The sequence below is a fragment of the Ambystoma mexicanum genome, chromosome 1p, assembly GCF_040938575.1.
Source record: "Ambystoma mexicanum isolate Mex_15411 chromosome 1p, UKY_AmexF1_1, whole genome shotgun sequence".
In the NCBI taxonomy this organism is placed as follows: Eukaryota; Metazoa; Chordata; class Amphibia; order Caudata; family Ambystomatidae; genus Ambystoma; species Ambystoma mexicanum.
The window spans coordinates 90,303,184-90,327,607 of record NC_090921.1 but is presented as its reverse complement, the minus strand read 5'-3'; the positions used below and the strand labels follow the sequence as shown (position 1 = coordinate 90,327,607).

The 24,424-nt window shown below is 46.0% G+C and overlaps 1 protein-coding gene across 3 annotated transcripts in view; it reads left to right on the top strand.

The window, feature by feature from the left end:
• Positions 1-24,424, top strand: part of NFAM1 (NFAT activating protein with ITAM motif 1) — a 435,839-nt gene that overhangs the window by 339,931 nt on the left and 71,484 nt on the right. For 2 of the 3 annotated variants that reach the window (XM_069643827.1, XM_069643808.1), the window contains one exon: positions 23,158-23,238. In XM_069643827.1, coding sequence (XP_069499928.1) covers positions 23,158-23,238 — 81 coding nt within the window. The remainder of the gene's footprint in view (positions 1-23,157; positions 23,239-24,424) is intronic. The other variant, XM_069643817.1, reaches the window with a different exon arrangement.

Genomic DNA, 24,424 nt, shown 5'->3' with positions numbered 1-24,424 from the left:
CTGCGGCTGATAGACCACCTTGGATGCATTCTGCATTTTTTTTTAAAACAACTTTTTATAAGATTTTGCAAAAACAACTGGTATATCAGAGATCACTGCATTATATTTTGCATTTGCACATTGATTCCCCATGTCGCTGATCCGAGTCTACCATACACTCCACCTTCTTCCCCCCTCCATCTGCTCCAACTCCCCACTCCACTCCTCCTCTCTCACCCACATCTGCCCTAGACCTTTTCTGTGTTTTTGTGGGCAACCCCTTTGTTTATATACTATTTGGTCCCATCTCTTTATAACATCCATCCCCATTCTCCATTCTCCAATTGTTGCGGTATCCAGGCTCATCCATTTTTCTGCTATCTCCCGTTTGGCTATTATACACGCTATGTTTATGAAGCACTTGTCGTATCTGTCCATTTCCTCCTCCCCCAATATCCCTAGAAGCGTCAATTTGAGATTTCAGTGTATCGTTCTCTCCCAAGTCTCTTCTATTTCCCTTCAGACCTACTCCTATTACCTCTGCAGCTTCGGGCAGCGCCACACCATATGGCTAAAGGTCCCTATTTGGGTCTTACATTTGGGGCAAGTGTCGTCCTCGCCTCTGCCCATTCTCTTCAACTAGTCCCTGCAATAATAAACCCTATGCAGGTATTTCCTCGGCACAGTGAAACCGTTATAGGGCATATAAGGGTCTGGGACCTTGTGAAGTTCAGCGAAGCAAACTTAAGAGGAAACCTTCCTCCCTACAGCGGAAGAAGGGAAAACGCTGACCAGCACAGAAGGGTCTGGGACCCTAAAGAAATCCAAGAGGGCATCAGAGAAACTCCTCCTCATCTCAGTGGGGAGACCACCACAGAAGGGTAAGAGACCCTGAAGATACCCAAGAGAGCATCCGAAGAACTCCTCCTCATCTCAGTGTGGAGTTCACTGACCATCAGCCCCTAAGAGGAGTCATTCCCCCTGGCCTTGTGTTGAATTGTATAAAGTAACACCAGGAGGAAGGGAGACATTCCCTGTGGTCCTACTGGAAAATACAAAAGTGCAACCCAGGTGAAAGGAGTCATTCTCCTGGGCATTAGATAAAAGACTGGGTGAAACCTGTGAGCCAGGGGAAGGGAGTCAATTCTCCCTGGCCTTGTGTTGAATTGTATAAGGTAACACCAGGGGAAGGGAGTAATTCCCATTGGTACTTATTGGAAATTACAAAGTGCACCCCAGGAGAAGGGATTTTCTGTTGAGAAAGAGCAATTGTTGGACACTGTTGAAGACCCCGGAGAAGTCAACCATTCTCCTGAAGGAAGAACCTTTTTCTTAGTAAATTATTTAGTTATATTGTTAGGGTTAGGATTTGACACAGGACAGTGGAACTCTGATTTGAAGGACGGTCCGACAATTGCTTTAGTTTTAGTTTGAGGCAGGGAAACCCCTTATAGAAATAGGGGCCATGTGGTTTCCACCAGGCTATGAAATAACAGTCAATAGATAAAACCATGCCACCTTTGTGTCACTCTGCTTCTTCTACAACCATAGATATGGTGTCAACTGTGGGATCTGACTCAATTGATAAAAATTGGGGAACCCTAGAATATACTGAATTAAGATCATTCACCCCAGTTTGGCATATTTATACATGTTCATATTTGAAGCCATTCACGTGTTTTCCAACATGCCTTTTTTGCAAACATCCGCCAGTGGCGGAGGAACATAGATGCCAAAAATATTTCTTTAGAAGGGCAATGCGAACAGATTTGCAGAATGTGTCATCTGGATTAACACTCGTAATCCTAATCCGGTATTCACATCCATCCACACATGATAGCTCTAAATTAGCATTTTTTGATTTGCTTATCAAACATGAGTCTGGTAAACTATTAACATCCTTATATCACAAGAGCACCGATAGGAATACTCTACTGATGTACCAAAGTCAACATCCACGTGTACTTTGAGATAATTTACCCTTTGGACAATTTCTTCTTATTCAGATAAATTGCACACACCTTTCATGTTATGACCAAGCGGCAGTTGATTTGGAAAAATGGCTGAGAGATAGTGGATACCCTCATAAACTCATAAAAAGATCAAGAAAAAAGAGCATGCTACTATGATAGAACCGCACTATAAGATCCATAAAACAATAAGCCCCCCGAGCAGCGCATAGTTTGTCTTTCTACTTTTAATCGGTACAGCACTAAAGTCAAAGACTACAGCCTCTTTCGGAATCTCCCTCTTTCCATTCTTCGCCCCCTCAAGCTAATCCAGAATAGGGCTGCAAATGTATCCTTGGCTTCAAGCCCAGTGACTGTATCTCTCCAGCCCTACAATCTATCCACTGGCTTCTGCTGTCTTTAAGGATCAAATTCAAGACCCTCTGCATCATCCACAAGGCCTTCTCCAAATTTTCCTCACTCGATACTCCCCTGCTAGAACCCTACGCTCCTCTAACTTCAACTCTCGGACAGTCAAACGCTTCTCCAAGCAGAGAGTGAGAGCAGGTCTCTCTCCTCGGCTAGTGCCTCCCTTTGGAACAGCTTCCCAGCCCCTCTCAGACTTGAGCCGGATCTCCTTAAGTTCCAGAAACTGCTCAAAGCTCTGCTCTTCTCTAACTCTTTCCTTCCGCTGCTAATTCACCCCACTGCCAAAGAAAATACACTGTGGTCTGCATTGAAAATGTCACATGCCAGCTTAAACTTTACACTAATTGCCAAGCCAAAAAATTGCATATATTTGATCACATGCCCATGCAACAAAAACTACATCGGCATGACATGTCGACAAGAATTGGAGAACATCGCTCCAGAATTCGATCCAAGACGTTGAATGAACCATTGGTCTCCCATTACATGGAACTGGGATATTCTGATAAAGATCTTACATGGGCTATATTACAGAGCATTGAAAAGAATTAAAGATGTCGCACGCCACATGATCTCCTGTGTCGTCTTGAAGAGAAATGGACTTTGAAGACCCAAAGCCATATGACTGGGCTTAATGAGGAGATCAATTGAGTTCTACTGTGATCTGTAAAATGTTGACAATCTGTTAATGAAATTTACACCAATGTAGAGATTTGGCTAATCCTGCTACAATCTTAATGATGACCACTTCACATCCTATCGGAGATCGGAATTATAAGTAACAGAAGTATAAAGCAATCACAATTTGTTTCTGTACATAGTACTGTGGTCATTTATTCACATTTGTGACAGCTTTTAGGATTACTTATGGTATCCATGTAGGGCGCTACTAATAATAATTAAAAATGACATTGTGCCATACTTAGACATTGTGCAAGATGATTCCTAAGTGAGCTCCGAGTTCTTAGGTGATCTCTTCTACAAACTATGTTGATTACTAAAATGACATTGCCAGTAACACATGTTGTTTTATTGTTATTTTTATTTTATATTATTTCCACTTTATTTCGTTTCATTACAGCAATGTATGCTTTCTCTTTAAAATAGGATATTTGTCCCACTTCCGGTAATGCTATGCAATTTGAACACACTAACAATGCACTCCCAATTTTATATTGCGCCACCATTCCAAAATGGCACCCATGAAGATGTTTTTACTATTCAAATTCTGTCATGCTTTGAGGGTCTTTTCCGCTGTGATGAACAGATTGGCAAATCCATGTCTTTTGTCTACTAAGGTTTACCATCAACTAGGACTGCTCATCCTGCAGTGATCCATAGCGACAGTAAGTATACTAATAGGGCACAGCGCTGCATTTGCCACCACATCACTCAGTGCCACAACATGTCTCTCAATTCCTGAGTGTCCCATATTTTAAACATTCACTGAGCTACACGCTCTTTTTCCAGCCATTCAGTGATGTACATAGAACTCAATTACTTGAGACGAGGTGACCCTGGTAGCATTCAACTGACACAGCCTCTCTGTATTCTTATTCTTGAAGTTTGGCAATGTGAGTAAAACTGCATTGCGCCTTAGATGTGCTACTGTCATTGATGTATTTAATTTGATACTTTGTGTGTCTGGTAGGTGTGACGAAGGACTTGATGTCATCAAGTGGTGCACCTCTTCGTCGGATGGAACTGTAGAACCCTTTTTCCTGGAGGTCTTCCTTTCCTTGTAGAGAAATGGCTGACTCCGGGTGATAGCCACTATGCATGCTGGAAGCACTGCCTATGCAGGAGGTTGACCTCCCAGAAGCCGCCAAATGTGAAGGGAAAAAAAGCCTGAGGCCACAAAAAAACCCTTCTTCTGTGAAGTAGGAGGTGCAGGCTTTTGAATAGTCCAGTAGTCAGTAGTAAAGAATGCAGGTAGTGATAACGTCAAGTAGTGGAACTCTGTAATCACTGTGTATAGGAGAAGCCAGGAAGGAATAAGAGGATGTGACAAAGAGAGCTGTGGACAAGAGCTCAGAATCCTTTGGAGCAAGTGAATGGGAGTCCGGGAGAAAAGGCAGCAGCGTTAGAGAGTGAGAGCACATTGAGGGAGAGCCCAGTACGAGAGTGACGCTGGAGCAAGAGGGAGATAAGCAGCTGGGTTTGAGAGAGTATGTTCGAGGAGGAGCCGCAATGCAATGAGGGAGAGCCCAGCACAAGAGTGCCACGGCAACAGGAGCGAGAGATGAGGCAGAGTTATGCTGAGAGACAGATGAGGGTTTGCATGGGGGCCGCGAGGCAATGAGGGAGAATAGCGGGCAATGGGCTGCAGTCCAGGAGGGAAAGCAACCCGGAAGGGCTGCGGGACAGATAGGCAACAAAACTAAGCGTGCAAATCTGGAGGGGAACAAACAGAAGCGGCTGAGACACCTCGAGGAGGGTGTAGAACCTTTGCAGAGAGTGCAAAGAGCTGGAACAAGGCTCGCGTTTTGAAGGAAGCTTGATGGCAAGTTCAATGGAGGAACTTCCATCTTCCCCATATGCTTCAAGGCTGCAGCCCGGTGACACCTTTAATGTACAAGTGATGTCTTAACATGGAACTGATAGAGGGTTTCTGATATTGACAAGGTGTTGTGGGTTAATTTTTCTCATATTAAACTCACTGGGCCTCATTATGACATCGGCGGTAGCTGTGCCTGAAATTGCAGAAGACCCAGTGTGTACATTTAGAGGGGACTGCATTATTCCACGCATTAGATTAAGGAGGAAGATCATGAATTTAGCTCATGAAGTTCGTCTAGGTATGAACCTTAAAAAAAGAAGACTTTGAGAGAGCTATTGGTGGCTTGGTGTCATGGCCACAGAGGAAGGACCACAAGCTCCATCACGTAAAGGGTCCAGTTAGGCGCCAGGCTCATGAGAAAGTGTGCACACTTGTATTCCGGTGCACATGTTGTTTCCTCCCATGCAGGGCCTCCGCCTACATCAAGGCCGGGCGTGGCCATAGGAATACCTTGGGCTGCACGTGCAGCATCTTCTGGGAGTGGCAGGGTGGGGCCACAAGGCAGAGCAAACGGGCGTGGCTGGGACCAGGCTATTTAAGCCTGCCCCGCCCGCATGAAAGTGCTTCGCGTTAGTCTGCTGTAGCAGCGTAACGCTCACCGCCGCCTGAAGCGCTTCTTACCTGATTCCAGGTGATACCATCGCCTGGAGCGCATCTTACCTGATTCCAGCAATACCATCGCCTGAAGCGCATCTTACCTGATTCCAGCAATATCATCGCCTGAAGCGCATCTTACCTGATTCCAGCAATACCAACGCCTGAAGCGCATCTTACCTGATTCCAGCAATACCATCGCCTGAAGCGCGTCTTAGCTGATCCCAGCAGTCACCACAGTCAGAGCGCATCCTTACCTGTTCCGGGCTTCTAACACTTACCCCGGAGATCATCTCGGCCAGAATCCTCACAGATCCAGCCATCCATCACCCGCCGGCAGATCTTCGGACAGCTGCGCCCCATCTGACTTCGCCAGGCCATCCCTGCAGGAGAAAAGGACAAATAAGGGTAGAAACAACATAAAGACATTACGCTAAGGTTGCGCGCATCACAATCCTCACGCTTGACCTTAGAACCAAACTTAACATCCATTTGGGACATCGTAAACTCCTCAGGCCTCCATTGGGGCTCGCTTCGAGCACCGCTACTCCGCTGGGCCTCTCATCGCCTATTAGGGAGAAGGAAAGACATTGCAAAGAATACAGACAATAATCATTGTTGAAGAACACTTACCTTTAAAGTGGTTCAGCCACAGCCGGTCTGGGCTGCCATGCACATGGACCAGTGAAGAAACTAGGTCTATCTAAGGCGCCCCTGCACTTGAGAAGCAGGACGGAGAGCTCACTCTCATAAGTAAACAGGTGAGACTATATGGGTAGGCGCATGCTCATCACATTATGGGAAGAAGGGTTAGAGGGAAACCACAGCCATATCACAGCATTCTCACGGCCTCTCGTATTCTCACAGAGGCAGTAGCAACAACCAGTGCAGTCCACAACGCAGGAGCAGGGGAATAAGCCTGACCCAGGGGAGCCAGTTCCAGGGAGGGCTGCAACCGTGCCCCAATGTTCCCGCAGAGACCAGGTGAGCGTAACACCAGAGATGTGGAATGAGGTTGAAGATTTAGTAAAAACAACTGTGAAACATGTGCCCGGAGTGACCAGAGCAAGAAAGTACAAGTTACGCCGCTGCAACCAGTGGAGATTCCAAACATGGTTTGGAAAAAACTAGCTGTAGATATCACAAGACCCTTTGAGACATTGGAGGCACACAAGATATACGTGGTGGTGCTACTAAACTATACATCGAAGTGGGTTGAATGGGGAATAATGGAAAACACGATAACAACAGGAAAGATTGTTAGATTTCTGGAGGATGTGTTCAACCGAGAACTAAGAATGCCAAACCAGGGTCTAAAATGATCCTAATGGGTGATCTCAACCCTGGCCTCGACGACCCCAAAGATGACAACACCACATCACTAGCTAACACTATATCTAAGCTAGGTATTCTTAACCGTATCGCTAATCCAATACATAACAAAGGCAGAACGCTCAACTGGATAGCAGATGTAAAATGTAGCCTTAAGAAAGATCCTTTCCAATACCCCTTGCGCCTGGTACGACCACCACGTGATTACTTTCACCATTCAGGATAATCCCATCCTAAACACATGGCTCAGTATGGCACTACCTGCCCTCACGAGGAATAAGCAAAATTTTACTGTGGAAAGATTACTACCACTACTACACCCCATCACCAACCAACTATACTTGGACAACCTAGACCCTACAGAGTTGGTAGAGATGTACAATCAGACCTTCTCAAGGGCAATCGACACAGAAGCACCTTTAAAAATGAGGAAAGCCAAAAGACAGGCTCACCTAAACACCTGGTATACAGCCAACCTAAAAAATATAGAGCAGATATGCAGATGACACCCAAATTCTCATTCCCATCACAGGCTCCTGTGACACTGACATCAAACTCATGAATCAAATGTATCAAATCATTCAGGCATGGATGGCCATTCAAGGCCTCTGTCTAAACGATGATAATACAGAGATACCACTGATCGGTTCCCAAAATCGACTAAACCAACTACCAGACCAGTTTAAATCCTTTGTCATTGACAACATCACCATAAAAGTCTCAAAAGAAGTCAAAACTTTAGGGATTTATCTTGACTCAACCCTCTCTCTTACTAAACAAGTCAATGCAACAGCATAAGCGGTGGCTTATACTGCTAAACTTATCACTGCATGCAGGCTGTTCCTCTCCACTGGAAACTGCATTACCCTGGCCAGAGCACTTATATTATCTAGATTGGCTACTGCAATGCCTTATATATTGGGACTAACAGTCGCAATCTAAAAAAAAACTACAAGTGCTACAGAATAATGCCCTAAGAGTGGCATTAAACATCCCAAAAGCCAATCACATTACCTCTGCCAGACACAATGCCCACTGGCTACCAGTGAAGGAGAGAATTGCCTTTAAGACTCTGTCACTAACCCGCAAGTGCCTGTCAAAGCCCCCAAATAGCTAAACATTAGGTTCACAAAGAAGCAAACCAACAGACCCTCTAGAGCCTCCCAGGTCAACCTACTAACTATACCTAGATACAAACTAGAAAAAGTGGGAGGGGCAGAGTTTCCCAGTAGTAGCCGCTAAACTTTGGAATGCCTTGCCAGTAAACCTAAGAGCTGTGCCAGGCTTCTGGGCCTTCCGCAGAAAACTGAAAACATGGCTCTTTGCACAGAAGTGACAACGTTGAGGCTTCCATGCCACAGGTTCACAACAGAAATGTTCATGCCTCTATACCCTATCCCTTTGTTTTCACAGTACCTTATATAGACACAGATATAAGCTTCACATTGTAAACAGCTCTGTTAACTGTTTTTATGCATATGTATTACAATATGTCGCCCAGCTCTATTATGTATGTGCCTTGCTTTATTTAATGAAACTTCTTGTACCTGACTGTAACCTGTAAACTTGGAGCCAGATAGCTCTGGGTTAGACGCGCTATATAAATAACCAAATAAATAAATAAATAATAGCGCACAATTTGTGTCAGAAGAAATGCAGGAGTTCCTCAAAGACTGAGCAAAAGCACACAGACTTACTTCATTATATCATCTGATGGCCAATGGGCTAGTCGAATGTATGAATGAATTTGTAAAAAGCATAATACAGCTAGCAGTGGTCAATTTGCTCCCTTGGAAAGACATCCTCAAAGAACCACTCAATGCTTATAGAATGACTCCTCATTCCACTATGCAGGAGGAATTGTGTGTCATCATGAGAGGAAGAGCTGCTTGTTACAGATTAAGGAAACCATGGTTATCTGTTCGATGCAACAAAAGAATTGACATTGTTGAGGATATTGTTAGGCGAGTAATAGAAAAACAAAGAAAATACAAGGAGAATTATGATCACACCATGCACACTAGTGAAGCCAAGTTTAAGGAAGTGGATTGGGTGTGCCTGAAAGAGAACAGGAAGTTCCTGGAGGGTTTGTTCGAATTCAGGGATGCACAGGTGGTGGAGAAGGAGACAAAAACATTTTTGATTTTGGATGATGGGAAAAGTTGGTCGTGTGATGACGTTGTGCAATCCTCCAGGAATGGAAGACCAACTGATGCGACATATGCCTTGAGAATTGGAAGTTCAACTCTTGAACGAAGACTGTCGCCAGAAGTAGCACGTTCACAACCATGAGACAATGACAACTCGGTCGGAGTGATGCCTTCAAGGAGCAGAAGATTTTCTTTGAATTTTAGGAGTGACTATGTGTATTATTGATCATATCCTTTCATCACTGTACCCCTTTTCCTGCTTTCTTTCCTCCATACCTTTTCCCCATTTCCTCCTTTTCCTTGTTTACCCGATGGAGGAGAGATGTTGTGGTATAAGCTCCAGCACTGTTCTCGAACCTCTCAAGAGTTCAAGAGCGACACTGGAGTCAGTTATTAAAGAGAAGCCTACAGGGATCATACCGTGTCCTGGGGCTCTCCAATTAAAGTTTAGCTTCCAAATTGTACCTCCTGTCTACTGGCCATCGTTCACTACAAGGGCCCAGCAATTTGCCCTATTGAAGATTCCCGCCTGATAGCCCAAGAAAGGAAAACCATATTCCTCAGGACATAAGGAACTGCGAGAATACAAAGCATAGGGGAACAGCCCCAAAAGGGGAAGAAGCCAGAAGACCATATCCAAGAACTGGCTCCAGAGAAACCGAACAGAAGAGGAAACCCGAGAGGGGTAGAGGTGAACAGGCTAGTTGGTCCAAAAAGGCTACATGGGTGAGAAGGATGATGGGTTTACTGTCTGTTTGCCTCTGTGGTTGGTTTTTGGGTTATGTTTTCTTGTGCTCCCTATGGATGGAGATCATAGCGTGGTGATTATATGGGTATGAATTTACCAGATTGAAGGAATTACAGTGGGATGGAATGTGACACAATTTCGTGAGAGCAGAACATCTAAGGTATGGCCCTGGAAATAGTAGGGCCTGAAATGAATTGTGTGAAGCTCAATCCATCTGCACTGTCTAGGATGTTGAGTGCCAGACTGTTGTCTTTGATGCCTATCTTTGTGTTCAGATCGCCCATCATCATGATCCTAGTCAGTTGTGTTTGCCATGTTTGCAACCAGTGCCCCCTTATCTGTGATGAAACTGGGGCCATAGTCATAGTGCCCTTATGTAATAATAACAACATGGGCGATTTTACCTGCCTAATGTTCAAAGGAGCAATAGCTTCTATACGTATAGTAATGTGTGGTGAAAGGTCTTGTAGGATGGCAGCAACCCTGTAACCAGGAGAGATGCACTGCCAACCAGGGCAAATTATGACTGGAGTATTATAGTGAGTTAAAGGGTAGGAAATGTTGCATCTCAACAGGTGTTCCACAGTGAGTGGAGAGGATTGTTGCCCTATAGGCATCAAATATTTTGACTGATCGAGGTCTTTAATTCACCACTCATCCTAACTGGAGAGGATTAGAATGTACTCCTATGAGGAAAGGAGGTCACAAGACAAGGTTGCCACACCGCTTTTTAGAGCTATTACCAGAACAGAAATCATAGGTATCTTGGAAGGGGCCAGGTGTGAAATAAGGAGGAGGGGTTATTGGAAGCCTTCAACCCCTCAACTACTACTGCTTTATTATGAAGTCATGGAAAATCCGTGAGGGGCATGATTCGGAGATGAGAAATCCAAAGAGTGAAGGGTCAATTTGGGTGGCATTAGCTGGGAGGATCACCTGGGAGAAGAAGGTCCCCAGGGGAACGGGAGGACTCCGTTGAATGAGACACAGTGTTTGTCTTCCCCAAGGATGGAAATATCATTGATAACAGAATCTGTAATGGCCTACTGTCAGAGAGAGCTAAGCTAACTATCTGATTATTGGTGAAAACAATCATAACCAGTTATGTATTGCGAGTAAGAAAACTCCTTTTAAAGTCACTGACATTCATAGAGAAATCCTATGGCACCCAAGGGAATAATAAACCTTCATTCGTCTGTAAAGCCAAACCCTTCTTTGAATTCTTATAATACTCCTATAGGGAATATAAATAATGAGCGAAATGAACTTGGTATTGATATAGCCTTTAGAAAAGCTGTTTTTTACATTGTGGACTCCAGGTCCCACAATTCCCAAAGCAATGGGATGCAGAAGAGGGCTGAAGAGGCACGAGACTGCAAGTTGCTGCATATTAGTGGTAATGACTGACACCTGAGGGAGACAAAGAGGCATAAAGGCATAAAGGAACCCCTCAGGTGCAGTCCACAGGGGAAGAACAGTAGCAGGAGGTGGAGTAGTTGTGGCGCTCCATGTGGCAGCAGAAGCAGAAGTTAGAGGAGAGAAGCGACGCTGAGACCACTGCCGTGTGTCGAGCTGATGCTGGTCCTGGTAGGGTCTCTTCTGTCTGAGACATTGATTGCAGAGTCTGCGCAGCGGAAAGCATTGGAATTGATGGCTTTCCCCCTGAGGACCACAGCTGCAGAGGTTGCGCAGCGGGAAGCATGCAATTTGAAAGCTTTCCCCATTGTCAGTCGGGCTCCAGTGGCAGGCGAGCACCGGAGAGCCGTAGGAGTGTGGAAAGCTGTTTTATAGACTGGCACGGGCCGCGGGAAGCCGAGAAAGAGAGGTTGCTGGGCCGTGCAGGAAAGCAGAAGCAGAGGACCGGGAGGCAGCAAGGCGACCGGCCATGCACGCCAGACCCAGTGAGTTCACTAGTAGATTGTGACACCGGAGCGCTCTGTAACTAGTAACTGCCCGCTGGCTAATTGGGTGCCTTTTTTTATATCACTATTTATTGTTTTGAAGTACAAAACATTGCTTAACAAACAAACATGCGCCATTGCTTGGTAAAACATCCTCAGAAAGGGTGTCATTTAAATCAAAGTCACAGCGACAGAGAGAAGATCGTAATAGTGACAAATCAGCCTTTGCCAGGGAACAGGGAAAAACAGAAAATAATGGGACCATACCTCAGCCCTACCCCACCCACCAACTCCACACCTTCTGGAATTTCTGGGGACAGGCCTTTGCATTATATACTCGCCGCTCAAGTGACACAAACCTGTTAACCTCTGCGGTTCAATGACTGAGTCTTAGGCGATCCGCCAAGCACCACATTGCAGCAATAATTCTCTTAGTCAATCCAAGTGTTACAAAGAGAAACACCTTTTCCCCGCACTTGCACGATCTTAATTATACAAGGCCTAGTGAGATTGTTATTTTGTCCTCCCTTGTTTCCCACTCCTTGACTTGTCGCACCTAGAAATACTTGTTTACCCGCGTATTATAAATGCCACATCATATCATATCATACTTGGTGAACCCCACCTCCCCCAAATCCCCAGCAATGCCAGTTTTGGTTCACAGGGCACCTGCAACCCCAGAAGCAATGATAACCTGATGATATACTTCCACCAGAAAACCTGGATTTCTTCACATTTCCATATTATATGGAAAAAAGTGCCTGCTGCTTTCCCCCATTGTACAAGTGCCGTCCGTGGGTAGAATACTCGATGCAGTATTTTGTATTGGATTAGTCGGAGTCTTGCAGCAACCCCAATCTCACGTGGGAACATGAGAGCCTCTACCCATTCCTCTGGGTCCAGTGGGCCTACAGCCCCATCCCATTTTCCCTTGAGTTCGGACAGTTCCTGGGCCCTAAATGATGTTAGTACCTGATACATTGTTGAGGTGACCTTAGTAGCAATACGGACTGGAAAAAGATTGGCCTTCAGGGGCGAACTCTTCGGTACCTCTACCAACGAGGGGAACTGGGAGCCAATGGCGGGAGACAGCTGCAGGTACCTGTACTGTTCTTTACCTGCTAGCCCGAAAGTGCCTTGGAGCGACCCAAATGATATTGTAGAGATGAACATATAAGAGACCAACTGATGATTCGGTGTGCTGACCACAAAATTAGGGAAGCTGTGTGGTGCGAAGGAGCGAGTGATGCAGATTTTTCATTGGACAGGACAATTGAAATTGCAAAAATGGTTGAGCAGACAGAGAAATGCATTAAGGCTCTGGATACAGAACCCATGAAGAGTGTTGCAGGTTGTGCAAATGCTGTTGACTAAAGCAGACCTCGAATAATGCAGAACAATAAAGAAGAAACAAAACAAGTGATTAAAAAGAAAGTGGATTCAAATCAAGAGGTGTTACAGATGTGGAAACCCGGATCATTTGGATAGCGATAAACTGTGTTTTGCACATCATGTGATATGCAAGGACTGTGGAAGAAAGGGTGATATGGCTCACTGTTACAGGCATTGGAATAAGCCTGGTAGTGTCAAAATGGTACAAGATTGTACGACCTTTTGGCAGGATGAAGCGAGTGATGGTGGATAAGAGGTGTGTGTGGTGAATGCTGTCGATGCAGTCCCGAAACGCCTAAAACCAAATGCAGAAATATCAATGAATGCTGTTCCTATAAAATTACTAATAGACAGTGGGGCAACACAGAGACGTGGAGGAAAACATTTAATTGCTGTGATTTGCAAGAGGCAAGCATAAGTGCACATGCCTATGGGGATATACCCATCAATATTGTTGGGGAATTTTGGGCTCAATTCAGGTATGGTTTGAGTTGCGCCCAAGGAATGGTTAGAGTAACGTCCAAAGGTGGGAATTTGTTGTCTCAGGCTGATCTGGGTTTGAGACTTGACCTCGATCATCCCTCACAAGTAATTGTAATACAGAGGGCTCCAGGTTTAGCACAATCGGTTGAGGGGATGGAGACAGAGATGGGTAATTGAGAGGCCAATCTGTTTCTCGTTAAAATGATTCCAAAACTCTTTGCTAAAAGGATGGGATGTCTTAAGCGTTTCGTGCATTTGATCAGGATGAAGCTTGGGGTGATACCAATAAGATCAAGAGCACGCACAATACTACTTGCTTTACGGATGGATGTGGAAAATGAATTGAAGAGAATGATGAATGAGCGTATAATAGAGGAAACGCAAGCCCAATGGGAGTTTGAGGTTATGCATTGACCTTAGGGGTCTTAATACAAATGTAAAGACAGATAGATTTCCACTTCCCAAAATTGACGATTTGTTGGTGAGAATTGGTGGAGCTGCAATTTTCTCAACTCTTGACTTAAAGGCAGCTTACCACCAAGTCAAATTACACCCAGACTGTATGGACCTTACTGCTTTCATAACACCTTTTGGCTTATATCAATGACAATGTAAAAGGACGCTGTTTGGATTGGTGTTCGCGTCAAGTGTATTTCAAAGAGTCATGAACAAGGTGTTAAAAAGATTGTCAGCACATGCTGTTATCTAAAGAGATATTAACGAGCTTAGCAGAGTCAGGTTTGACCATCTCTGCAGAGAAATGTAAATTTAAGGTTGCAAAAGTGCAGTATTTAGGGCATGAATTGTCTGTGGATGGGGTGAAACCAAAATACGTAACATTGGAGGCAATAAGGAATATGAATGCTCCTACAGACAAAAAAGAATTGTCATCTTATCTAGGGTTGGTCGAATTCTATGGGAAATTCATAAAAGATTTGTCTGAAAGAACCAAGATGATGAGAACATTAGTGAAGAAAGGTGTAAGATTTGTTTGGTGTGAACAATGCAATTATGAGTTTGTGGACAGAAGAAATATGTTAGTGAGTGTTCTTAAGGGGGCTGAGGGGTGGTACTCCGTGATTGAGAAGGAAGCTTTGGCCTATGTATGGGGGATTGAGAAATTCTGCCAATTTGTGTTGGGGGAGAACATTTGTTGTGGGGACAGATCATAAGCTGTTGGTGGGCATTTTTTAAAGAAGAGGATTGGAGGGTGTGTCAAGGAGGATTGTCAGATGGATTTCTTCACTCCAAAGGTATACCTCCTGTATGTTGTAAGCTGAGTGAGCACCTTCTTCTTGGTTGTCTCTGGTTTCTAAGAGATTTATTGATGACCTCTTGCATACATTAGCGAAATGTCCTCTGGTCCTACACTTGAAACATTCAGCATTCCTTGCTGGGCACGAAGGGTAATTCGGACCATGCTTGACACTGCCACATCTGGTACACTTCGCACCCCATGTTCCTTTCCTGCTTGTATTGACATTAAGGGCCTCATTCCGAGTACGGCGCTAACCAATGGCGCTATTAACGCCTTGGTTGACGCCGTACCCGGACCGGCAGCGCCTTGGTGGTTGGCGGAATTACCGCCCCATTCCAAGGTTGGCGGGGCGGTAATTCCCCAATCCCCATTTACCCTTCCCCATTCCCATTCTTGCCCCATAGGGCATAATGGGAGTGGGGAAGGCGTCAATTACGCCACCGTAAATTACGGTGGCGTAATTAACATCAAGGTCCCTTAGCGCCATGGTATTTAACGCCTGCTAAAAGCAGGTGTTAAAAGCACCATGGCGCTAAGGGAACTCGGAGTATGGCGGTAAGGGATTACCGCCACCGCTCTCGTTAGCGGTGGCCGCTATCCCTTACCGCCATACTCGGAATGAGGCCCAAAGTCTCTTCCTGTGATCAACTGCGCACACAGCTTGGGTACTCTGTTTGTCAGACTTCAGTTCTTTGACATATTGTGAGGTTTGTCCTATGCTTCTGGCTAGGTCCACTGCTTCATCCAACTTCATGTCTTTTGCCAACAATTTCTCCTGTATCCTAATATTATTTGTGCACCTCACTAACTGATCTCTAATTAACGAGTCAGATAGATGTTCGAATTCACAGGAGTGGCTTAATGTTCTTAATGAGGCTATGTACGATTCCACGGATTCTGAGGACTCCTCCGTACGCTGAAAGAACTTGTGCCTCTCGAATGTAACATTTTTTTTAGGCTCAAAATGATCCTTGAGTTGTTTAATCGCAAGGGCATATTCATCTGTGTCCTCCGCTTCACCAGCTTGTGCACTGCCTAACCCATCAAACACTGCACGGCCTTCCACACCAAGATTGTGAAGTAATAATGCCTTTTTGCGAGTTGAGCTGAATCTCTCTCCTCCCATTGCCACCAGGTAGTTTTCAAACATGTCTTTCCACCTGTCCTACCTAACTTGGGGGCGTCCAGGTTCATTCAAAAATGACATTGGCGGAGGTATTGAAGCTGCCATGTCTTAAGCGGTAAAAAAAGGTGGTAAAGAGTGGGCTTGCTAGATGCAACCAATAGACTCTGGTTCAGTTCAAGTATGCCCAATGGATGCACAGACTGAGCAGTGACAGTGCTGTGCTATGCAGACAAAGGGATCAGTCTTGTATGAGTACAATCCCTTGTGTATGATGTCACAATCCTCCTTGCATCAGTCTGAATTGGAACGTGATGGCTGCTCATCCACAGAATGGATACATGTCATAATGGCTGGCTCCTGAAACTTGCCAGAACTGCATGGGCAGGTTGCTCAGCAACGATAATGTCAATGCTAGGGAGGCCACGCCCACTTCCTTGCTCAGTGACTAGTGCTCGAGCCGGGGATCCTTGAAAGTAAACACTGTTGCTTTGAGACAGAGTCAATACAGTAATGGGGAAGGCAAGATTACACCCCCAGGGGACGCGCCTGCTGACCTGTTGTTCCGCTCCTCCTGACCTTCCTGCAGCGTCCGCTGTCGCACGGGAGTGTGGAATAATGCAGGCCGCGCTATGACGAGACTTCAAAGGAGTAGGGAGACACTGCTGAGAGCCATCCTCGTCGCCAATGAGGAGATAAGGGCTCCAGGCAGCAGTGATGAAGAAACAGTAATTTATTTCATTACAGCGACAGCGGCCTATGAGAGCCGAGTGCCAACATGGCTCTCTCCTTGCAGTCTGAACTGTAACCCATCAACATTCTTAGAATAACATTCTTAGAACTTAATGAGCTCATAGTGCAGCTCAATGCTTAACTAGGATCTGGTAATACATTTTTATGAACTTGTTTTAACTTACACTTACATCATAACAGCTACCCCTATATTTGAGAGTCCTGTATAGTGGGAGAGAGGTCTAGATTTCCCAATTCAGTAGGTTCACCAAATACTAAACAGAGATGGAGGCTACCCCTAGATTTGAGACTCCTGTATAGTGGGAGAGAGGCCTAGGTTTCACAATGCAGCAGCCCAAATACTAAACAGAGATGGAGGCTAGCCCTAGATTTGAGACTCCTGTATAGTGGGAGAGAGGCCTAGGTTTCACAATGCAGTAGGTTCACCAAATACTAAACAGAGATGGAGGCTACCCTAGATGTGAGAGTCTTGCACAGTGGGAGAGAGGCCTAGGCCCCACGACAAAGCAGGTTCACCATATAATGAATAAGGATGGAGGCAATTGAGCAGTTGTCTGTGGTACGAGGCAGTCTAATAGTTACAACGCTAAACAGTGTGGTGCCGGCTACCATTAACAGTATCATCAAAGTGTGGAGCATTCAAGATCTGGATCAGGTCAATATGAACAAATATCTGGGGTAAGGCGCTGGCTGGCAATCACCATACTATCACAATGTGGGCTAGTTTGGTTTGCTAAGTGGTAGGAGTTCCAGGATAGAGTGAAAGCTCTATCCTTCATCCAGACAACTACTACCTTGATTGTAGCTGCTGGTTGATGGCTAGCCACTGGCTTCCCCTGCTGACACCTGCAGCCACAGTTTGGAGCCGCCAATGTAGGAGCTGCCCTTGGCCTTGGCGCCCTGAGCCGCAGTGGCTGCGGGGCAGGGGGCTGCCATGGGAAGGTCGGTTAAAACCATCAATTCCATCCAATCAGGGGCTGGGGTAGGCTGGGAGGCGGGAGGAGGGATTAGGAAGCAGGGATGGGTTAGGGGACAGAGAGGACTGCGAACGGGGCTGGGGGCCACACTATAGTTACAAAATGACTGCTAACCAGTGCCCAGGAGGGTTCTGGTGTTACGCTCACCTGATATCCACGGGGAGGCCACTCAGCCCTGGCTGGAAGATTAGCACTCTCAAACCCTCTCCCTTGATAGTGTGTTGGACGTGGATAGCGCCTGCAATACAGGAGAACTGGATATAGGGCTTAAATGTCTCTCTTGGATTGATTCCCACCTCCCTCAGCCTCGAATTCCTCCCTTAAGACTAGTCTCTCTCCTCACCTTAATATTAGGTATGGTGTGCTCTCCGTCTTGCTTCTCTGTGCAGGGGTGAGTTGGAGGTGTGGGCGTTCGGCGACTTAGTTGCTTCACTGGTGCATTTCCCCGTGTTTTCGTCCAGGCCTGCTGTAACTCCGATTTGCTTGATGAGGTAGGTGCTACTATTTTACAGTCTTTTATCTTCCCCTTTTCCTCTTTGTTATTAATGTCTCTAGTTTCTTCCCTCAGATGAGTTGGAGAGTTTTGGCATTGCCGTGCTGTATAGGATGAGAATCCCAGCAAGGTAAGTGAATGCATGGTGCGCAGTGCTTTCTTGCCTTTTCTTTTGCTAAGCTGTGCCTGCGCCGCTTCCTTTGCAGGTCGTTATGATGTTCCAGGCGCTGTGATGTTCCGAGATCAAGGAGAGACTGCACCTGGTAAGTGGTTTTCGGTGTCCTTGCATAGCCGTGAGCGAGCGCTCACTAATAATGTCTCTCTTTGTCTTTTTCAGGTTGCTTCAGCGTTCTGAAGATGGATGCTGCGTCGTGATGAAGAATCCCCGGATCGCGTCTATTCAGGTGAGCAGCTGCTACTTACAGGTAAGCGCTGAATAAGGGTGTTCTACTTCTTCCAGATACAGGATTCAGCATGTGGCAGGATGCAAGAAACACTGGAGGTCAGAACTGGACACGGTGAGCGAAGCATGTGCTGCTGTTTGGGTGTGGCTTATATAGCCCAGGTAAAGTAGTTCCAGGTAAAGTAGTCCCAGGCCCGGCCACACCCAAAACACTAGACCGCATAGCTCAGTTCTTTGGAACAGAGCTATGTGAGTGCCTCCATGTTAACTGAAGTCCCAATTCAAATGTTGTCTTTCACATAACAGTATGAGCCTGGCGCAAAAGGCGCTTGGACTGGCTCCAAGAGAGTCCATGATGGTCTTTTGTGGCCCTTGGGGCCACAATGGAAGCCTGTAATCTGGCCCCAGCCGAAAGGCTGGTTTGGCCATGATGACCAGGGTCATGAATCATGACACCTGGAGGGGGTGCACTCACCTGCATCTCCGGATTGTGAAGAGGAGAGCACCGTGCAAAGTGGGCCAGTAGGCCCAATGCAATGGAGAAATTCCACCAATCAGGGGACAGGGGTGGGCTGGAATGCGTGAGTAGGGATCAGGCAGCGTGGGATCGGTTGGGGGAGAGAGAGGACTGCAAACAGGGCTGGGGGATGGAATATAGTTACAAAACTACTGCTAACCAGAGCCCAGGAGGGTCCTGGATGGGGGGCACTCACCTGCATCTCCGGATTGTGAAGAGGAGAGTGCAGTGCAGAGCAGGCCAGTAGGCCCAATGCAATGGAGAAATTCCACCAATCAGGGGACGGGTGGGGTGGGAGGCATTTGGAGAGATCAGGAAGCGGGGATGATTTGGGCTGGGGGCCGGAATATAGTTACAAAATTACTGCTAACCAGGGCCCAGGAGGGGGTGCACTCACCTGCATCTCCGGCTTGTGAAGAGGAGAGCAGAGTGCAGAACAGGCCAGTATGCCCAATCCAATGGAGACATTCCACCAATCAGGGGTTTGGGGTGGGTTGGGTGTCAGGATCAGGAAGCGGGGATGGGTCGGGGGAGAGAGAGGACTGCGAACGGGGCTGGGGGACGGAATATAGTTACAGAATTACTGCTAACCCGATCCCAGGAGGGTCCTGGAGGGTGGGTGCAGTCACCGGCATCTCCGGGTTGTGAATATCCAGTGGGGAAACAAGACTGCAGGAGGGCTCTCCTTCCAGCAGGAGATATTCAGGAGGAGTGGAGCATAACCTGCTTTGCGTGGGGCAATCACAAGTGTGTAACAAACAGCACCAATATGTTTCTTTTTTTCCCAGAAGAAATACTTAAACTTGATGTTGTGAAGCAAGAGGCATTGCTAACTTGTTGGAAGCTAACCTTTACCACAGAAGTACATTTAGTAAGTGGTTCTATTGTGTCCTGGCAGGAGAGTACACCAGGGCAGAGGGCCTTGTAGTTATAGGCCTGGCAGGTGAGTGGACCAGGTGGAAGTAATTGTAGTACTGTGGTGTGGGTAAAAGTCTTGAAGAAGAAGTGGCAGAACCACTAAGCTGTTTTTGGCAAATGTTAAAGAGTCATCCTGACAAATCAATATCGCTGAAGCAAGTTTTGTATGAACTGCTGCAGAATCATCTAACATTGTCAAAACAAGGGTTTTGGGAACTGTTGCAGAATTATCCTGACTAAGGGCCTCATCACGAGTTGGGCGGTATCCTCACTGGGATACCGCCCAGCTTTATTTGCATTACTGCCCAACCGTCCGGCAGTATTGACGCCGGGTTACGGGTTAGGTGGTAAACGTTATTCCCCATTGGGTCCTTTGGCAAATTTTCTCCAGCATGCTTACTCCCAGCTCGGAATGCTCCAGACTCATGATTGGGCAGACCCTTAAATGCGTCGGTAACTGTGTTACCGCCACATTTAAGGCTTATCGCTGTGTGGAACCTGAAGATGTCTCACCCGCTAGTCCCCAGAGATCTGTCATCCAGGTGGCCAGGACACAGCCATTGCTATTGGATCCAGTTCCTGGGGGTGGACCAGTATGGGAGGATCACCTGGATGGGGGGTCTTCAGAGAATAGAAGTGGGACACGGATGGGCGAGACGCTGTACCCCCTTCCTTCTAACCTCTTTTCCCCATCCTACCACGTAGGATACTTAGAAGCACTAACCCTCCCCACCCACCTTTACCGACACAAACACTTTTTTACACCATGAAAGACAACAGACTATCACCAGAGCTGTTTACCTGACATGTCCCAACACAAGGGTCAGGCAATTGACAATACCTTCGTACACCTGACAGCCCTTTTTCTTCCCCACAGGGATAAAAGGCGGAGCACGAGAGCACACTTTGAGCAAGGCCAAATGCATGTGGAAACTGCTACATCGACCAGCAGTTCAAACGGAGGCTAAAGGCGGTGAGACATGGAGGGACAATAAAGGGGGAACTGCCCTTGCTCTTTTCAACTCAGACCCACAAAGCCTCCGAAAGGGAATCCAAGAGACTGGGAAGCCCTGCAGGCAGTCAGTGTGACTGGTGTAAACGGCACACAGGGCCCTCCCGCGCTGATAGCCAAGGTGGGAAGAAGCGCTTACCACTGTGGTGCCGTCCTTGACTCCCGAGACAAGAAACTCTGACAGTTCAGCACAGCTGGTCAGTCTGAGAAGACAGATAGTAAAACCGTACTGTGCTGGACCCAAGGTTTCAGGCGGCACCCTTGTTGAACAAAGAACTTGTGTAATTGAACTTTAAAGAAACCCTAGTAGAAGGTTCAGAAGCTGAGTGGTCAAGCGTTGTGGGGCACTCATTTGAAGGACTCTGACTGAAGCCTTTGTGGGTGGTGATGTTTGATAAAATTGAGAACCATGAAGCCTTAGGAGAGACCAGACCAAACTCTGTTGTTCAACTTACCTCCTGTCCCTGTCTCACCTGTTCTATATTATGTCTGTTCTGTTCCTGTAACCAGTGTCTAGATGCCTATGGGTTTTTATGCACGATTATACAAATGTAAAAATAAATAAATAGGTATCAAAGTGGTCCTACGAGGATCGAGCAAAAACCCTTGTACACTAGAAAGTCTTTGACACATTGGATCAAACTGATTGAACTGTGAAACTGGCAACTGTGAACCTGACAGAGGGATGCTGTGAATTGAGGGTAAACAAGGAAAACGCCCATGAACATTGTTAAAACAAGTGTGAACCCTGCTGATGGATTTCATCAATGGATAGTTCTTTGAGACTGTTGAATGAAATGTTTTGAGTGAAAAAAATTAGTGAACCCGATTGAGAGAGGCTAACATTGCAAAAAGGATCTGTGCCCGGCTGAGGGGGATGCAAAGGGGCGAAGAGCAATTGCCCAACTTGAAAGATATGAAATGAACTTTTGTTTGTTTATTGTTTGTGGTACAGAAGGCCTTCTAAGACAAGAGACTTTGGAGGAAAGAGTCTTGGCCACAGAAGTTTCTGGCATCATTGACAGGAACTCTAACCTCGTGCTGGCGAGGCCCAGGAGTGTGCTGTGCTCAAAGGTCGTGCCTTGTCCCTCGCTTGTCTGCCCCGGGGGGTCAGGAACCAAAAGCGATGGCCCTTCCCTGGCCACCTGAGCAAAGGATCCCAGGGGAGTAAATGTGAGGACACCCTCGGGTTTCTCACAGTCGCAGGTGGAAAGAAGACAACTTTATTGAACATTTTTGAACTGTTGATTGAATTCAAGTTGTACTTATGTTGTTAAATTGGAACCAAATGAACTGAATTGGAACTTTGTTACAAGACAGGATTTTCTTATCCTTTTGGAACTGTTGAATAGAATCCTGCTTGAATCTGTGAACACGAAATTCACCCAGATTATAAGGAGAGACAGTTATCAGGTTGTGAACATAACCGTTATATGTGTTTTATTTGAACTGCCATATATTACCTTCTTGAGCTGTTGTATGTACAAGTGTGAGGGACAGACACCTTTTGTTAGAGTGTTTCCTTTAGTTTATTTTAGGCAGGGAAATCCTCATCAGGGTAGGGATAAAGAGGTGTGTATCCAACCGTTTAAGTTAATAAAAAAGCTTTTTTTGAAAAATGTTCACAAAGTTGTCTGCCTCACATTTCCGACCCCTCACATAACCCATAATTTATTACTGCACTACTGCTTTTTGGATCCATCCTGCTATTGTAAGTAAATTGCCGGCTTTCGTCTATATCTTTGAAAACGTGGAGATGTATTGAGAAAATAATAAAAAGACAATACAAACTCTGTGATCATTATTAGGTGTGTATGGCTGCTACATCTCTGGAGTGTAATATATATCAGGCGCTGACTGCCCTTTATTCAATAGGTGGAGGCACCTTCTAGTAACATCACCAAGTGGAAATTGTATCTGAGCTCTGCCATCTGCCAGGGGTATTGGTTCAAGGGCTCAGCCCTAACCGCAATCTCATGCAGGTTTCAAGTGGCACCAGGACTCTGTGCTATGTCCACCCCAAGCAGTCATGCATCAACAAACTCAAGTTACATTTGAGTCCCTTGGCATAGCATGCTTACCGCCTAAGGATGCAAGGCCCTGATTGGATGCATTCTAGCTCTTGGTAGGCTATATTGAGAAGACCCATCCCATACCCCTACTAACCCATGTTATTTCTTTACCAGCAGCAACCTCAAGTCACTCCATGGCAACTGAACATAAAGTCCCTCACTGGACAGGCTGCAAGAAATAAGACGGCAAACAAGGTAAACTGAGCTTTTGTAACGTATTTACAGCAAGGATCCCAGAAACAGTCAATGGTCAGTGCTTAAAATCTTTCCTGCCATGCATTCTGAATCAATGCGTCTGATAGTTGGACTCTGCCACAGAAAGATAGTCAAGCACAGGAGATTCCAGTCCATTGTATCCCGGTACAGGAAGAAACATGGGCATCTTTTAGAAGAAATAACACATCTACAAGAACACTAGTTGATGGCAGGATCATTAAGGGGCGAAATTGCATGTTGGAACCCATACAACAAGTCTTCCCTTGTAAACATTCCTACACTAACAATCCATGTTCCTTTTTTGTTGCATGGCAGCACCACCTAGCAGTGTCAATTCCCTGCACAATTCTCCTTTTCATCAAACAAAGTCAGGTCATCCTCTGGCTTTGGGGCAGGTACTGGGATATACTATTAGCCTCTTGGCTGACAAATTCTCACTTCACATCAAGGGCACAAGATTTAGGATTAAGATTGTCTGATAATGTGCCAATAGGATGGCAGTGGGCTATCTGTTTGTCAGCTTGCCTGTCTCTCACATGCCATATTACGGGCTTAGAGCGAGGTTGTTTTCACTTACAGGTCAGGTGGTTGTGGTTGTTGATGATACCACTCAATCTCAAATACCTCACCTTTTCAACACTCTGCCACCAACTCAACAATTCTCTGCTCTGCCATTGTTCCTCCGCCTAGTCTCTTGATCCACCTCCAACTCCACTTGCAACCTTCCTCATAAACCCCACGCTCTGCATCTGCTGCTGCCTGCATTTATATTGTGAGGCTTGGGCTTTAGTGTGTTCCTCCCCTCCCTATTGACTTGATTCGCTCACCTGACTCCTTGCACCAGTCAGTGCCTGCCTTTAACCCAGGAGGTGTACTACACAGCTGGGAAAGCTTATACAACCCTCCTAACCCCTCCCCTTTATCCAGCAAAGTGTTTACAACAGTCTCTGGTGATTCTCTGCCATGCTGAATGACTGGAAATGTGTTTTCTGGTGTAGTGCTGGATTAGAATCTGCATGAATGGCTGCATTTCGGGTTTTGCGGTCGTTTGGCTCTGGTCCAGGTTTTGCTGGCTATCTGCAAGGGGATTCTGGGTGTCGCGGTACAGCAACAGAAAAGATCTAACGTTGGCCAGCAACTGTTTGGGGAGGCATTGAGACACAGG